General features: G+C 36.4%; 1 protein-coding gene across 2 annotated transcripts in view; it reads right to left on the reverse strand.

The window, feature by feature from the left end:
• Nucleotides 1-3,312: 3,312 nt before the first annotated feature.
• CSMD3 (CUB and Sushi multiple domains 3) overlaps nucleotides 3,313-19,056 on the reverse strand; it is a 759,152-nt gene continuing 743,408 nt past the window's right edge. For both annotated transcript variants that reach the window (XM_074886756.1, XM_074886745.1), the window contains 4 exons: nucleotides 12,056-12,168; nucleotides 9,412-9,499; nucleotides 6,825-6,960; nucleotides 3,313-5,466 (listed from right to left, as the gene is read on the reverse strand). In XM_074886756.1, coding sequence (XP_074742857.1) covers nucleotides 5,307-5,466; nucleotides 6,825-6,960; nucleotides 9,412-9,499; nucleotides 12,056-12,168 — 497 coding nt within the window. In that variant the 3' untranslated portion in view covers nucleotides 3,313-5,306. The remainder of the gene's footprint in view (nucleotides 5,467-6,824; nucleotides 6,961-9,411; nucleotides 9,500-12,055; nucleotides 12,169-19,056) is intronic.

Below are 19,056 nucleotides of genomic sequence, written 5' to 3' on the forward strand. Positions count from 1 at the left end.
TAGTCAAATGTTCATTTAATATCGGTCCTGCTTAATCTTTGACACTCCAAAATCTTATTCAAAAGTATTTGCCTCAGCCATTATTCATTGTACTTATTTTACCACATAAGGAAACCAAACTATGAATCATTTTTCCATGGTCCTAGCTGTCATTTAAGACAGCAGTACAAAGTAGATGATGAAAAAAATGATCAAACAGTGGGAGACTTAGTCTGGAACTAAAGATAAAATCAACTTAGAGCAGAAATGACAGGCCTTCATTTGTTTAAAAAATGTCAGCTGTGATCACACAAAGATTTTGGAAAATAAATAGATATACAGCACAGAAATCTTAAACCCCAATGCATTCCTAAATGTTATATCATGCTCCACTCGTGAATATTCTCTTCTGTAAGAATTAATTATTTCATAAAGAATGATAAAAGGAGGTAAAGAATAACATGTTTAATTGATAACCAGTAATACAGATTTTATTAACTTCCAGCTTTACGAGAAAACTGACCCAGTTCATCTTTCTCCATCATGTTTGACTGAACTTTTGGTGACCAAATTAAAATGAAATCCAGAGAAATTCCAAAAAGGAAAATTTGGGGGTTTGAGAGATGCTAAGTAGATTTTCTGTAGTACTGTGTAAGGCTAGTAAGATTGATAACAAAATGTGTATGAAAGGAGCTCTGGAACTTGGTTTCTGAATTTACCATTGCTTGGGTAGTCCTCCTGAAGTCACAGACACTTCATGTACTTATATCAATCCCTATTGACAATCTGAAATTGGAAAATATCTTCACAAATTAATCTAACAAAGATTGTGGGGTTTTGATGTAAAAAATGATACAATGTTTTTCTCAAACTCTAATTATCCTATAAAGAAGCATGCTGCAACACATACAGACTGTCTTATTGTGGAACAAATCATCTTTTATAGAAAGATCATGGGCAGAAGCATACATTGTAAAAAAATGGTATATTCTGATTCGTGGAGAAGCATACATTGTAAAAAAATGGTATATTCTGCTTCGTGGAAACAGACTCTACAACTCAGAGAGCGTTATAAAGCGGGTATGTTTACCCCGGCGCCGGGGTGCAAGGGGATTTCTCCACAAAGCTTGCACACCGACAGCACGTTTTACCAGAAACTTAAGAGTGTGGATATAGATATTCATTGGATTACATAATACAAATATACATATGCATAAGTAAGGCTGGGTTAGTTCTAAAGGCTGGTGTCAGCAATTTATGTTATCTTTGCGCCTGTGCATTGCCTCCTGGTGGTCGTCTTTGGGGGTCTTTTGGAGGACAGCTCGTAGTCTTTCTCACCTTGTACTTTTCCTCGGAGTATGCACAGATTCTCCTAGCCAATTTCTTGAACAACAAGAGTGGTTCCCGCTGGTTTACCACCTCTATCTTATCTAAAAGCACCAGTATATTAGTTTCTACCACCCATATATGGCTATCTATTCACTACAAAGACTCAACTGGTTAGAAAACATCTGCCTTCCAAGGATATGTCTCTTATTTTTGCTGAACATAGTAGTTCTTGGTAAGTTTCCACAGAACAGTCAGTGCAAGCAGGATTATTAAGCAATATTCAGAAATCATTATAAGTTGCTATAAGTTGCTATAATAAGTTGCAAACCAGGTGATCATTTCCTTGTATCAATTCCTGCACAAGCGATCTATGCATTACTGAGATATTACAGTAGCTAGGTAGTAGTTAGGGACTTACAGCTGAATCTACGCGCTGGGATACAGATCTGCTGAGGTTTTTGTGCAGTGATATCCAATATTTTAAATTCTCCACATTACACTAATGTTGGAAAAAATGATGAATACTTCATAACACTTCATAACACTTCAGCCAACTACAACAGTGGGTTGAGATATATGCTTTTAAGACCTGGGAAAGAAAAGCTGTCTTTTACTTAGAAGTGTAGCCTCACTTTACTTCCCATTAGCTCCTTATGAGAATCTATAAGATTTATAGCTATTAAATTATTATCCTTAAAAATAACAGTTTCTTGTATTGTTGCCAAGGAATTCCTCCAGGATAAGATGTGTACACGATAACGCCAGCTCCGTTTCACAAAGAAAAGTAAAATCAGACATTTTTAGCTCTATTTTATGATGGTCTAGTTATTCTGAGTAGTTCTACTAGGACTGCTACTTTGGTAAGTTTAGGTGATACAGTGTGATTTCTGGATTCCAGTAATGAATTGGATTTTAGTATGACTTCAATGAGTCATAGTGCACCAGCTGGGTCTTGACACACAAATAATGTAAAATTAGGAGCTACATTAAAAAACAAACAAACAAACACCTCCCCCCAACCAAAAAAACCCAAAACAAACCAAACAAATCCACCCAACAAAAAAACCCACCGTCTATTATGAATAGTTCATTCTCTATTACAATGAAGTCAGCATAATTCTTGAAAAGCACAAACTGGATACTAGCTTAAGCATTAACAGAATTGTTGAACAAGTTCAATGTAAGTTTTATTTACTTTTATATGTTAAAACATATAATGCATAAACCAAAGAAGGGAAAACTTAACTTCAGATTCTAGGTTGCATATGAAAGTTTGGCCACTGTGAAACAGGATGTTTTTTGCTTTTCAGAATTAACCAATTTGTTCTAAAACCCTCTCGAAAAACATTAGCGCATGATCCTCACAGTATCATTTCAGAATGAATTCTTGCTTCTCTTTCCAATGTATTTAACAACACAGTCTTCAGTGATTTTAATGTGGGCCTGAATGGGCCTTTTCAGTTTATGTAGAGCACCATATTCACAAAAGAATATTAGACATTTTTTTCCCCCAGTTATCCTATGAATAGGATTTCAGGTCAGGATTTGTTATCTACTTTCCACACTTTCAAGCAAAAAGGGTAGTTAAAGGACAGTTTTAATATTATAGTAAGATAATTAAGATCCTCCCCTGCAGTTCAATGTCCTTAAAAGGTGACACTGGGGTTTTTTAATGCCAGAAGATACTGTATGCACTGGTACTACCTATTAGTATATATATCCTGTACATTTCTGCAGAAAGGTAGCAAAATTAGTGTGCAAAGTAGGCCGTCTACAACCTCGAGGAACACTAAGGAACAGGTATTTTTACATATTGTGCTCACTAGTTATTTGTGAAAGTAATCTAAGTCTTGCTACTTTACATAAAATTCACAGGAAGGGTCAGAAAAAATAACATTATTTTAAGACCCACAAAAATACCAAATCTGAATTTTTAATTTGGTTATTTTTTCATCTTCACAACTGAAATGAGTTTAAAGCTCATCTTCCAAAGAAGAAACATGGTTAAAAAAAGCAATTGTCCATTTTTATTTTGTTTACATTTGCACTGAAAATTTACATCATACTTTTACAAATCCTTTTTCATAAAAATATACTTTTTTACAAAAGTGTATGCATTAATATAAGAGGAGTAGCCAGTTGCAGAAGAAACATTTTAAACGATCTCAAATGTATTAACCTTAACATTAATGAATGAATCATAGTTATTGCAGTCATCTGAATAAACAAGAATAAATAACAACCAATGGTATAAAATATAAAACAGCATCCTTTTAGTAGAATACAGTTTGACAGAGTTGTATGAATATTCAAAACAAAGTGTTGTAAAATGGTTTATTAGAAATTCATCAAACATTATAGAAATCCAAGCAGCAATCCTGGGTACAATGATATTTGGTAGGCACTCTCTATTACGGTAAGAAAAAGTTTAGATTTTCACAGAATTATTAATGTCTGAAAGGGACAATAACAGATAATTCACACTGGCTAACACACAGCATTTGTGAGTCATGCTACGAATGGAAGACAATGACCTACATCAAATAAATTACTGAGTTGCCACTGAATAATTCTGATATGAAATAACTAAAAATTACGTTTCCTTAAAAAGTATTCTGGAATGTGTAAAACTTGTATCTGAGGGCTGTGGAATCTGAATTGTCCCTAAAATGAATGGATTGTCCCTAATAAAATCATGGCTTTATATATATATATATTTTTAATATTTTTGTTTTCATTGCACTATGGTAATAGATTCAATTTTAAATCATTATCTGTAAGGATTTGTTTCCATAAAGTATGGAATATATAGATAAAATAGATGTGAAAACACAGTATTACCAAATTATAACTTCCTCTTGCCTTGTAGGTCTGATCCAAAGTTCATTAAAGTCTGCTGGAATGCATCAGCTTCGATGGGATTTCACCATGCTTTATGCATGCATTTTGACAAAATGCTGAAGGAATAAATTTATGTGATACGGTCTAGATTTAACTAGCATGGATTGAGAAATGGACTCTTAAATTTTTGATATATGGATTTGATTACTAATGTTACTGTAAACCATACTTTTTAATTGGAAATAAATTATATTTTCACATTTGAAAAAAAATGTAAGATGGTCACTCTTTTGAACAATCTTCAACAGTAAGGACCATAGCCATATGACAAAGCTTAATTCATACTAACTTCGTGATTGCAAAATTTGTCTAGTTGTATGGTTGACAAAAGAAATGTAGAAACATTACCATTTCTGGGTATTGTTAATGGAAACAGAGAAAAGGAGCCTGACTCGGAACATGAAAAGGAATCAAGATGTGAACTAGGGAAGGAAATTCATTAAATAAGAATGTGACATTTTAATTTTTCTTCTGTGAAGTGAAAAGAGTAAGTTGTACTTGCTGATTTTTAAATACTACACCCTGGACTTAAAAAAATTAACTCTTCTGATAAAAATAAAATACTAAATGGGCTGAATAAATGAAAAAAAAGGTACAAACTCATGAGAAAGATGTAGCATATGACTGTTAAAAAGAAGTCAGTGACCTATTGTCTCCTGTAAGTATAGCTCTTATTTTCTACCTATGTCTTTTTTTTTTTTTAACCCAGTTCCTCTATTATAGTTTTTATAAAGCACAGAAATACTGATAGTGGATGCTCCTCCAATATATGCAAATATGTTTTATGTTTTAGAATAACCTCCTTTTTTAAAAAAGCAAATAAACTGTGAGTAGCACTCATGGAGTGCAGCAAATTTTTTAAAAACTCTCCGTGATGTACACGAAGAATTCTGATCCAGTTTATGAAAAAGAAAATCAAAACAAAATAACCACAACCCATTCTTGTCTATCATTCTCAGGAGAAGGTGACCCAGTATATCCTGAAAAGTGTGCTTTAAATTTTTTTTTTAATTTTTTTTTTTTTTTTAAATCAGTGAATGGTGTGTGCACTGTGTTGTGTGTCAATTTCCAGACTTTGAAGACATATCATTACCACATTATACCATTGTGCAAACAGTGTTCAAGTTGGGGTCAAATCGTACCGCTTTCCCTTCCACAGACTTTGCATTTGTGTCATACATAGGGTTTTCAAAAGCAGCTTGTCCATTATTATTTTCATGAACAGAGCATCCTGTATACTGTGTTTTAGGTGCAGTCCTGTAGAAGAAAGACAGAGTATTTGTAACTGCAGTTTTCCTCACTGACTTGATGTAGTTTAAGAATCTGAACAGAATTTAGCTCCCAGTTCCAATTACGGGAGTTAAATACAACATCTCGATTTTTTTACAGCATCTGTGCTAAGAATTAGTACTCTCTTTATAAAGTTTAAGGGATTTATGATTCATTTAAAATGATGTTCACTTCAAAACTTAGTTAACAACCTGAGAAGAGGTAGGTATTTCCACTTGGATGATCAGATGATAAGTAGTTAAGAGTACAACAAAATCTTGTAAAGATGCAATAACTCCCCAGACAGAAAACTGAGATTTTCTTTTCCCCTTTGGACACTCAACAAGTTACTTATACAGTCAAGAATGAATTTATAGCCGAAACATTTTCTTTTTCCCTAAATAACTCAAAATATGAAAGTTCAATCCCTTGAAAAAAGCTTCACGTATATCGTTATGCATAATGCATACCCTAATGCAAATCATCAATATAAAATGTAAAGACAAGTGCTTATGGCATACAGGTAAATATATAAAAAAATTACATGAGAATTTTTTCATATTCTGAAGGAGTTCAAAACCAAGTTATACCATTTAAAATGATGGTATGTGTTTTAAACTAATGTTATCCTGCAAAGTATATTGTAATTATTATTGTCAGGCTACCAGATGTAAATCACCATTTTGACAGTTAGTAGGCAATGAATTGTCTTGTCATTAAAGTGATTAAATTTTCTTTACTCACCTAATGCTTTAAAGCTATAGGAAAAGATTACTTAACACTGAATCCAAAGAACTACTGGCCTTGATAACATGAATAAAATTGTTGAATTTAAGACTAATGAAATTGAGAAGACTGGTGGCTATGTAACATAAGAACTAATAATTTCAGATGCAGAAACAGTTCCATAATGAAACCTCTCAATAATACTTGCATATACTTGTAAGCCAATAAACAGAGCAGGCATTAAAATAAATTACTCAATATATGACTCATAATTCTGTCACATGTAAAAAAAAATAATACAGGCAAACATCTGTAAGTACAGAGAAAGTCTGGTTATTATATTATTCCCCCTATGCCCATAGTTTATAGCATCCATTTTGTTATCATAAAGAGAGAAATTTATAACATTTTAAATAAGTAGGAATGAAAGTTAGCACAGTACAATAAACTGATCTCTCAGTCATTATGTCAGACCTTCATGGAGGTAGGAAGAACTGTCTGCATGCACATTTTGCAAACATTTTGTGGTTTTACAGAAAACTTAATTTACACTAACAAAAATTGAAGGTAATAAAACCACCAAGTCATACAGAAATTCTATACACATAATTTGTACTTACCTTTGTTTATAAAGATAAAAACCAAAACCAGCAAATATAAGGGCAAAGAAAGGCACGAGGATAGCAATGGCCACTGAACTACTATTTGTACCATGTGGTTGATTAGAAGAATTTGAACCCTCAGACATGTTAAGACCTAAAAAGAATAATAAGAAAATATAATATAATATATGTATCTGTTACTCCCGACACATATTACTCCATCAACTTCAGAATTCAATAACACCTTGTTATTGTATATATATAAAACACAAATAAACAAAAAGAAACAGATTATCAATATACTAAAATAGAGAAAAAAAATTAAATGTTCAGAAAAAATAAATTAAATGTTGTGAGGAAAATTGTATGGGAACAGCTATCAAAATATTTTGTTTCAGAGAAGCTGTTTTGGGTTATCATTATGTGTTCAGCTGTATACATACAGCTTTATGCTGAGACTACCTGGAAAGTAAATGTAGTGTGGTATACCATATTCTGATTAATAAGTGGATGCAAAATGTCAGGAGAACAATACATATACACTGGTACAATAAATATCTTACCGCATAATTATGTATGTGATTCAGGTTTTGGATGTTATTAGCAAATTTTAGTGTACTGTGTAACAAAAAGTAAAATTTATAATAATGCATATGTTTGATTATATTACTGATTATATTTGTATATTTCAGAAATTAAAAAATACTGCATGCATACAAAGCAAACATGATTTCAAGGAAAGAGGCAAACTGAAAGTTCAGCATGTTGATTTCATTAGGCACTGCTATTGATACATAGAGTGAAAGAGGTAGGAACAATTGTGAAGAGCTAAAGCCAGATATTGAGGAAAATATAAGCACGAATAGGATCTGCTGCATGGCTGAGGAACACATTATCTAGGTTATCTGTTCAGTCAAGATACACACCTTTTTAATGTGAGAAAAGGAATACCAATACAGCTACAAAGTTGATTTTTAAGCTTTGAACTGGACCTTTTTAGAACTGCATAGGTCATAATATTTTCTGATTTTCTTGATCTTACAAGGTAATATATAGAAATTTTAAAAAGCACAAACAAACAAAAAGAAACAAACAGATAATCATTATACTAAAACACAGAAAAATAAATGCTCAGAAAAATAAGTGTGAGGAAAACTGTATGGGAAGAGCAATCAAAACATTTTGTTTTAGAGAAACTGGCTTTGTGTTTGTGTGCTTGAAATAATGATGTGGTAAACGTGCTAAAATAAAATCTGTTCAATGATTTAAAATCTCTGTGTTATTGACTATATTAACTACAATTAATCCTTTTATAGAATTTAAACCTGAGTGAACCATTCTGTTCCTAGAAGATATAAACCAATAAAAAGTAACTTCAATATATTACAGAATAGAATCTCACAACTACAAAATAAAACAAGAAAAAAAGAAAAATCCCTCTGACAAATAAATGAAGAAATACAATTTTCATAGAGTCTATCAAAACACCGTCAAGGAAGTCTTGCGTTTTAATTTTTGTTAGATGACTTTCAAATATTTTGAAGAAGTTAATAAAGGGAAATAACTCTTTGTGTATTCATTTAAAGGAAATATTTATTGATAAAAATTTTAAAAAATAATTTGCATATGCAAATACAGTGAAAATCAAGATCTGAAGTAGTGCATTTTACTGTGACTCAGAACTGTGAAAAAACAAAGATTTGCCTTTACCTCATACATTCAAGAATTAAAGAATTTCCTGGTTTTACTGAAAAAATAAGAGTGGACAATACTTTGCAGCTGAAAGAACCTAGTTTTGCAAACATTTTGTTTTGGAATTTTGTCTGAAGATAAGCTCTCTATCTAAAGAGCCATTACATTAGTGAAAAGTAATTCCTCTTCTAAGACATTCTCAATAGTATTTTATCATTCAAGAATTCAAGATTAACTAAATTCAAATTCTCATTGAAAGAGAAATATCACAGTTCTTAAGAAAGTATCAGAAAAGTAAGTTAAATTCGTTTTCTTAAAGAGCAGAACAGAATATTGTTACCAGAGCTCTATTACCAGAGTTGTCTTCTCCAAGAAAGGATATATAAAGACTATCAGTTTGATGTAGAACAGAATGTATAGAACCAAGAAGTCAATTTTTAGGAAATAAATGCTTGGCAAGTAAATAAGATTTTGTTCTTCTAAGACTAACATAAAGATTTACTTGCAAATATTCAGCAGTTTCACTCTTCTAGCAAATGGTTAGGGGAAATGTTTCAGCACCATGAGCAAGAGACCAGTTTAGCAGGGCATTCTATAACGTGGGTTTTCTAAATAGTTATTAAGATGTGAAACCAAATGCATTTTACACATATTTATAGAAAAACATTGCTCAAAACATTACAAATGCACAGTATACTAAGCAGTACATTGCAAGGCATCTGTAACTCCTTACAAATTCTGACAAAACACTCTTTGCAAGTACTACTTAAAGGAGATTTTAAAGTTATGAATATCTCAGTATTCTATAAAATGACGGTACTGATAACATCCTGCAGATACCCTTACAGTACTGTACATAATAAAACAGAATATGGAACAATGAACTATCAGAAACTTAGAATTTGCTGAATACCTAATCTTTGAAGTCCAAATTGTCCATAATCTTTACCCTGGATAAATCCTTGAAAAACATATGTTGCTCCATCAGGTTCAGCAGAAACCTGTAAACAAAAAGTAGTCTGAATTAAATGGGGAAAAGTTTGTGATAAATATATATTTGGAAGAGAGGTATCCTAATATGCTTGACTGGTAGCGGTTATTCCCCATTAAAACCACTCTTTTTTCTAGGAAATCTATAAAGTTCAAAAGAAAAGAGAGAACTGTTAAAGGCACAACTTGGACATGTTGGCTTACAGTCACATGTACTATCTTATACTACCTGTAACTATATTAATTTTTTAAAACCAACTGTGGCAGGTGCATCCACCCAATGGAAACAGAGCTTCTTGGCTGCTGAAGAGTAGCAGCTCCTGACTGCCTTTGTTCTCAGGGCTTCACGGTAGTTGGGGCCTTCGGCCAATAGGAGCTGCTATTGACTACAGGTCAGATTCGGCCTGGGTATAAATGGAGTCCCCTGGGGGAGCCATTTTGAGCTTGTCACCTGGAGCAGCAAGGTTGGTGACTCTTTCTTGGGGTTAGGACACTGCCCAAGGAAACTCCTTGAGAGAACTTGGGTCAGGACGCTGCCCTGAGAAGGTCTTCGAGGTTGAGAGCCCTCACTTGTTAGATGAGTGATGGAGTGTTTTGGATTGTTGTCAAACCCTGAGAAGTTGTTCTGTTCTCCTCTCACAGACATTTGAACCTGTAATTTGTGAAGGGCTAGTTAATTGTGTTGACAATAAGTTTTTAATTTTTGGTGGTTGCTTGCTAATTTGAGACTCTCTGTAACACCAACAAAACTTCAGTTTCTGGCAATTCAAGATGTCAGTATTTTTAAGCATCTTACAGGCTTTGTAATCACCTGATTTTTTTAAGAAGTAGATAGCAAAAGTTACAGTTATATTGCAGATAATCCTAAAAATGCAAGTATCGAGGTTTTAATAACTTAAAAGTAAATAAAGAAGACTTCACATTCAATTGACAGTTAGTTCCTTTGTTCTTTCTCAGTGCTCTATCCCAATAATTACTTAATTATACAGCTGTAGACCAGAAGAATATTGAATGAGGCCTTGGTAAAAGTCTTGTGGGAGGAAGAAAGGGTTGTTTTCCTATGACTATCTCCCTTATTAGGGTAAGTATATTCTAAACTAACACATTGTATTCAAATTTACAGCTACTTGCTTCCCAAGAGCGTTATTAGGTTTAAATTCAGTGGTGCTGAGGCATGATCCTTCAAGATTTTCCCTTAAGCTTTCCTTTCTCAAGGCAACAGTACGTCTTCAGCAATGACCTGAAGCTATGTTTTCACTGAAAAAAGGGTGCATTTCTCAGGTGAATGTGTTATTTTGAGGTAAGGCAACCTGTTTGAGCTATTCCAAGATTTGAAAAATAAAAAAGAAAAGGGTCAAATAAGAACAGTATGTAAATAGCATATGGAATATAGGGGCTGTACTGTGTGCTTTTATATATTTAGGAGTCTGAAAGTAAATTTATTGATTTTTACCATATTTTTTTTACCTCTGGAGCATGCTCATGAAGCCTAAAGTTTGTACAACCCAAAGGTATTAAGTCCTTTTACCAGTATAATTATTATTTAAGCAGTTTAGGGTTTTTTGGTTTGCCTTTGCAACTCTAAAAAAATTACTATTGAAGTAATGCCACAAGTTATGCAAACATAAATTTATGCATACACTTCATTGTACACCTCTTCTCTTCTTTTGGCCTGTGCACCCATACTGGTTTCCCTGTAGTGCTTTACCAGAAGGTGAAACATAAGAAAACAGACTTGAAAAATTAGACTGTGTAATAGGGATGTACAAGTGTTCATAATCATCTAAATTTTAGACCATTTCTTTTCTCAAAAATCTACTTTCTTCTCTGGCAAATAAAGTGTCTCAAGCCCCAAACACATGCAGCTGTTTCCCCGCTTTAGGATTAACTTGGGTGATGTTTGTTTTTCCTGTCTGTTCTCTGAAGGGATTTTCTTTTCATGGTTTAACACATCTCATCCACCTGGCCTGTTTCTTCTTCTTTTTACCCCAATCCTTCACCTCTCCTCCTCTCAGCTATGTGCTCTCTTGTCCCTTTTAAAGAATAAACTCAGCACCAGAACCTCCAAGGGGCTTAATGCTTAACTGGAGCAACCTATTCTGTTTTCCCCATACCACAGGAGTTCAGCTTTTTCATGGTATTTCTAAAATATCACCAAAAAATAAAATATGACTGCTAGCCTAATGATAAAAATTGCTATTATATCACTATTATATATTATATTATATTATTCTAAATTGATATTTTATTATAATGATGATAAAATTTCTCAATATATTGGAATAAAATTCAAAGAGAAGAGAACGGATTTTGTGTTAACATGCATTATAATTGTCTATACACAGTATGACTATTCCCGTATTTTTCCCTCAGATTGATCTCCTATATCTTACAATAAAATTTTAATTTCATTTAATGAATTGGCATTGCTAGCAAAATTCCTTTTGATATGTTTCAGGATTTTTTTGTGTGTAGAACACCATCATGATTTTAAAAAAAAAAAAAAAAAAAAACAAACACCACCACAAAAAACCTTTCTCTGTCTTTTGTAGCAGAAATATACTCACAAAACCATCCATAGCCCATTTTTCCTCTTTCAACTTGCTCACAGATGTATGGGAGGGTGCTTTAATGAGATATATGTGGAGCATTAGCCGAGCTTCCTGGCTTTTATACACTCCTGTAGAATATAGTTTTAAAAATTTATATTTGTGTTGAGTAGAGAAATAATTTCATCTTTAATAAGCATTTAATCTATTGCCTTAAAAAGGAAAAGTAGGAAGAATAAGTAGTGTAGTTACCAACATTTTAGTTTATCAAGATGCATTCTGTTATGAAATTATTGCAATTATCATAGGATCTCAATAGAAACTGTTTTTAGAGAGGACAGAAGGGAAACCCTAGGCACACAGCTGTTACTTAACAGTTACAGTAACAAGCACAGACAGAACAAAGTGACAACAATCTTATTTGAAATGGAAAATACTGTTCTGAATCAGGTAGAGTGTATTTGAATCTTTCATTCCCACTTTCAATATTTGTAATTTAGGCATCAGGTAAAGATGGTAATAGGAACATCCACATCTAAATTCTTTTCCAAAAGCTGGTGCTAAATTAAAAACTTCTAAATTTGAAAATATCTCCAAAAAATTGTTCTTCATCGGTCAATATTACAACACATTTCTTCCAGACAATAAAACTTGTGTATAACCTTATTTACTTTGTAGGCATAATTAACTCATCTTCATTCCCGCAGAAGAAACGTTTAGAATCCAAATAACCTTATTTGTTAATTTGGAGAATGAAACTAAAATAGTATGATATGCTTAGTGATTTAATGTTCCGTTACAAAAACAATGGTGAATAGTGAAAATACAGTCAAGATGTTCTTCCCCCACATTTTTAAACATTGTTATCAATTAAAATTTAGATTTTAACCAGAAGACCTTTCTAGTATGATATTTTCTTTCTGTCAGAGCACTAAAATCATTGTTCCTTTCATATGAAGTTTTCTATTTGTATAATCATGCAAGGTTATCTTGCACTTTACATGAACAAAAGTTAATGATGGCTAAAACTTAGTAACAAAACTAAAACCAAAACTAAGAAAAAAAAAACCCAAAAAAACCCAAAACAAAATAACAACCCACAATTATACCTCCAGAAAATTCCACCAAACTGAAATGAAAAATCCCTGGTTTTATAGACTCAATACATCACAGAACAGACTTCATGTTTTACTGACTAACAAATGTGGATGACTTCAGTCTAGATTTAGTTAGTATGTATTAGCTATGCATGAACTAAACTGGATCTCTTTTTATTATCTGAAAACTCCAGTAACATAGCAGTGCCCTTAATTTTGGTCATTTCCCATTTTTATGTGCATCCAAATTCTGTGATGTGAACAAGAACTGAAGACAGCACTGAGATGTAGGAGAAGGTACTGGCTTTCTGTATTGGGTTTGCATGGCAAGGTATCAGTAGCAGGGCAGGCAACAGGGGTGGCTTCTCTGACAAAGTGCCAGAAGCTTCCCCTGTGTCCAACAGAGCCAATACCAACTGGTTCCAAGAAGGACTGGCTGCTGGCCAAGGCTGAGCCCATCAGCAATGGTGGTAGAGCTTCTGTGATAACATATTTAAGAAGGGGGAAAAAAAGCTTGTGCAAAACCAGCAGCAGTCAGAAGAAAAGAGTCAGAATATGTGAGATCTCTGCAGACACCAAGGTCAGTGAAGAAGGAGAGAGAGGAGGTGCTCCAGATGCCGAAGCAGAGATTCCCCTGCAGCCCATGGTGAAGACCATGGTGAGGCAGGCTGTCCCCCTCCAGCCCATGGATGATAATGATGGAGCAGATATCCACCTGCAGCCCATGAAGGACCCCACACCAGCACATGTGTATGTGCATGAAGGAGGCTGTGACCCTGTGGGAAGCCTGTGCTGGAGCAGGCTCCTGACAGGACCTGTGGACCCGTGGAGAGAGGAGCCCATGCTGGAGCAGGTTTGCTGGCAGGACTTGTGACCCCGTGGGGGACTCACACTGGAGCAGTCTGCTCCTGAAGGACTGCACCCTGTGGAAGGGACTCATGCTGGAGCAGTTCATGGAGGACTGTCTCCCGTGGGAAGGACCCCATGCTGGATCAGGGGAAGAGTGTGAGGAGGAAGGAGCAGCAGAGATAACATGTGATGAACTGACCGCAACCTGCATTCCCCATCTCCCTGTGCTGCTTGGAGGGGAGGAGGTAAAGAAGATGGGAGTGAAGTTGAGCCTGGGAAGAAGGGAGGTGTGGGGGGGAGGTGTGTTAAGATTTGGTTTTATTTCTCATCACCCTACACTCATTTGATTGGCAATAAATAAATTAATTTCTACAAGTCCAGCCTGTTTTGTGCATGACAGTAATTGCTGAGTGATCTCTCCCTGTCTTGAGTCACAAGCCTTTCATCACATTTTTCTTCCCATGTCCAGCTGAGGAGAGGTAGTGATAGAGTGGCTTGATGGGCACCTGGCATCCAGCCAAGGTCAACCCACCACACTCTCCAGTGGGGGGAAAAAAAAAAAAAAAAGGCTGCACAAAACCACTAGCTAACACAGTAGCAGAAGGAAGGAAATACTCAGGTACTTAGTGCTCTTTGCATCTTAAGGTAGAGAAGGAAGAAATGCTGGGACAACCCAATAGCTTACTATTGGACTGCAGTGCTGCAAAGAGATAATCTGGGAGACAGCAGAGTTTTCAGACTAATGTTTTTTTATATGTGATCAGAAGAAAATGGTGGGTGTTGTCATTGTGTTAAAATGAATTCCAGAGAAAAAAAAAAGAATGGTTACATCTGTCTTGCTGGTTGCTAATCTGAGAAAAAAAACCAAACCAAATGGAAACAGATCACATCCCAGCTAAGAAAGGACATTTAACTTTGTCCTCTCTGTTAGTTTACTTACTCTAGCCTCTTACTACAGACTACAGTGAGATGGGCATCTCAAAAGTTCAATTCAGGTTAAGATGCAAACTTCCTAACTTTCTTCAGAATCAATCATAGAATCATTCAGGTTGGAAAAGACCCTTGGGATCATCGAGTCCAACCATCAGCCCTACTCTAAAAGTTCTCCCCTACACCATATCCCCCAGCATCTCATCTAAATGACCCTTAAACACATCCAGGGATGGTGACTCCACCACCTCCCTGGGCAGCCTATTCCACTGTCTGACCACTCTTCCTGTGAAAAACTTTTTCCTAATGTCCAGTCTGAACCTCTCCTGTTGCAGTTTAAAGCCATTCCCTCTTGTTCTGTCACTAATCACCTGTGAGAAGAGACCAGCACCAACCTCTCTACAATGTCCTTTCAGTAGCTGTAGAGAGTGATGAGGTCTCCCCTCAGCCTTCTCTTCCTCAAACTGAACAGTCCCAGCTCCTTCAATCGCTCCTCATAGGATTTGTTCTCCAGGCCCTTCACCAGCTTCATTGCCCTCTGCACTTGCTCCCGCACCTCAATATCTCTCTCATATTGAGGTGCCCAAAACTGGACACAATACTCCAGGTGTGGTCTCACCAGTGCAGAGTACAGGGGGACAATCACCTCCCTACTTCTGCTGGTCACACTATTTCTAATACAAGCCAGGATGCTGTTGGCTTTCTTGGCCACCTGGGCACACTGCTGGCTCATGTTCAGCTGCTTGTCAATTAGAACCCCCAGATCCTTCTCTTTCACACAGCTCTCCAGCCACACCTCCCCAAGCCTGTAGCAATGCATGGGGTTGTTGTGGCACAAGTGCAGGACCTGGCACTTGGCCTTGTTGAAGCTCATCCCGTTAACATTGGCCCACTGATCCAATCTATCCAAGTCTCTCTGTACTGCCTCCCTATCCTCATGCAGATAGACACTCCCACTTACCTTGGTGTCATCTGCGAATTTACTGATAATGCACTCTATGTCCTTATCAAGATCATCAATAAAGATGTTGAACAGAAATGGTCCCAACACTGAGCCCTGAGGAACACCACCTGTGACCGGCTGCCAGCTGGATTTAGCTCCATTGACCACCACTCTCTGGGACCGTTCATCCAGCCAGTGCTTGACCCAGCAGACCGTTTGCTCATCCAGGCCATGAGCAGCCAGTTTTTCTATGAGAATCCTATGGGGAACTGTGTGGAATGCTTTTCAAAAATCCAGGTAGATAATATCGACAGCTTTTCCCTCGTCCAATAGTCAGGTCATCTTCTCACAGAAGGAGATCAGGTTTGTCAGGCAGGACCTGCCTTTCATAAACCCATGCTGACTAGGCCTGATGCCCTGGTTGTCCATTATATGACTTTCAATGGCACTCGAGATGACCTGCTCCATGACCTTCCCTGGCACCGAGGTCAGACTGACAGGTCTATAGTTTCCTGGATCGTCCTTTTTGCCTTTCTTGTAGATGGGTGTCACATTTGTCACCTTCCAGTCCAATGGGACCTCCCCAGTTAGACATGATTTCAGGTAAATCATGGAAAGCGGCTTGGTGAGCACATCTGCCAACTCTTTCAGCACCCTTGGGTGTAACCCATCTGGTCCCACAGACTTGTGTGCATCCAAGTGGTGTAGCAGGTCTCTGACCACCTCCTCTTCAACTGTGCTGACCTCAATCTGCTTCCCCTCCCCATGTCCCAGCTCATGAGGCTGGGTGTCCAGGGAACAGCCAGTTCCACTGCTAAAGACTGAGGCAAAGTAGGTGTTGAGCACCTCAGCCTTTTCCTCATCCTTAGTTACCATGTTTCCCTCTGCATCCAATAAAGAAGGGAGATTTTCCCTAATCCTCCTTTTGCTGTTAACGAATTTATAGAAACATTTTTTATTATCTTTAACAGCTGTAGCCAGGTTGAGCTCTAGCTGCACTTTGGCTCTCCTAATGTTCTCCCTGCATAGCTTCACTACATCTTTATAGTCTTCATGAGAGACCTGCCCCCTCTTCCAAAGGCAATAGATTCTCCTTTTGTTCTTGAGATCCAGCCAAAGGTCTCTGTTTAGCCAGGCCGGTCTCCTTCCCCGCCTGCTTGTTTTTCGGCACACGGGAACAACCTGCTCCTGTGCCTTTAAGACTTCTCTCTTGAAGTATGTCCAGCCTTCCTGGATTCCCATATCCTTCAAGGCAGCCTCCCAAGGGATTTTGTTAATCAGTCTTTTGAACAGGTCAAAGTTTGCCCTCTGGAAGTCTAAGGTGGCAGTTTTACTAACCCCTCTCTTTGTTTCTCCAAGAATCAAAAACTCAATCATCTCATGATCACTGCACAAGATGCAGTAAGAGACAGAGCAATGAGATTCCTAATTCACATTTCTCATTTACATGCCTAAATTCACAGAACAAAAGCTTTCTCCACATTAAGGATAGGTCATTGCCGTATAAGAGGTATCATTATATATAAATCATCCCTGAGCTAATAAGCAGACTTACTTTCGTGTTAACACTGCGCTGAGCTCAAATGAATGTGCTTTGGTAGGATAGGGTTTATTCTCTTGTCTTCAGGACTGCATTAACATTATCATACAGTATTTGGTTTCTTCAAGAGCTTGTACAGTGTGCATCTAGGATTCATTTGGAACTTGGGGAAAAAGTAAATTGCTCACATCTGCCATGGAAGTATCTTATAAATGTACAGTTAGGAAATACTTGCAAGAGGCTGAGGGCTCTGGTGTGTGTACATGGGCATGAACATTATGTACACACGCTTAAACAAGAGCATCGAGAAAAATTATCCCACTGACCAAGGCACCACTGTTCCCCGCTAATTTACAACGGTGGTTTCACAAGCATTTCTTGGTGACAGGCCTAAGTGCTTCTTCAGAGCTGGCAACTGGTTTCCCAGTGTACAAGAGAGTGTTTAATCTGAGCCAAATAAGTAAGAGCATTTCTACTTTCACTCATCCTAACCTGATCAAAAGAACATGACCATTTCTAACCTGTGACAGACATATATACTATAATTACAGCAAGTGCAGGTGTCAAAATAAAAAGAAGTAAAAAAAGATGCAGCAAATGATGGAATGCAAAACACTAAGTATCTCACGGGGATAGAACAACTTTTCTTTTCAGAAACCTACAAGTTGAGTATAGGAGAAATCAGCTTCCTGGCATCTAAATGTCTTTTTTGATTCATCCCTACTTCCTTGGCCCTAAGATACTCTTTCAATATACAGGATCTCAGTTTTCTATCTGCAAAACAGGGAAAGAAAATAATATTAATTACCTGATGACATGTGCAATGCCTGTATGTAGATCAAAAATGGGCATTTGTAATCACTATTGTGTCCAATTCAGGCAACCTTTTTATTTGGAGGAGAGGGTTGTTTGGGTGTGAAAACACAGTTTGTACTTTTACTAATCCTAAAAATATTAAATACTACATCTGCTGCACCTAATACCCTCATAGAAATTGCATGGTTGAAACTAAACAGACATCATACAATAGAATAAGTTCGCACAGATAGTCAAGACAAACACGGTTACCAGTGAGAAAATATTTTATGAAACATTCAGTCCATCTACAGCCTCTCAAGTGAGAGTCTCCAAAGGACACCTACAAAATAACTTCAACAGACAAACCGAGTGTCAAAAATTCACTACTCTACTGGATACTAGAAACTAAGAGCTCAACAGAGAAATGGATTCTTTGGCCCATTACATTCTTCCTGTAGACCACCCCTCTCAGAAACATATGGGCTGAACTTTCCCCCCCCCGCTCTTTTTCCAGCAGGTTAATGTTCTGTCATTTCTGTCTTTGCTAACACCTCTGAGATAAAGAGTGATGTTAAACTACTTCAGAGAAAGGGGTCCTTAAGTGATGAAAAAGATTAAAACCAGCAGTGTCCAGCCTATACATAACTGTGATATTTAGGCCTCTTCAGTCCTTGTAAAAAGTTGTGTAGACAAAGGGTGAAGGTTCAAGAAACTAAGTTTTGAGTGATAATATTGATTTCAGGTGTGTCTTTTATGCTTATTCACACCCCTGTGTTATAGCCTGACACTCCTGTGGTGTGACAGGCCCACTGTCTGTGTGGCTGAGATATCTCAATCCCAGCAATGACAGATTTTGAAAAAC

This window comes from Strix uralensis, chromosome 1 (assembly GCF_047716275.1).
Source record: "Strix uralensis isolate ZFMK-TIS-50842 chromosome 1, bStrUra1, whole genome shotgun sequence".
Taxonomy (NCBI): domain Eukaryota; kingdom Metazoa; phylum Chordata; class Aves; order Strigiformes; family Strigidae; genus Strix; species Strix uralensis.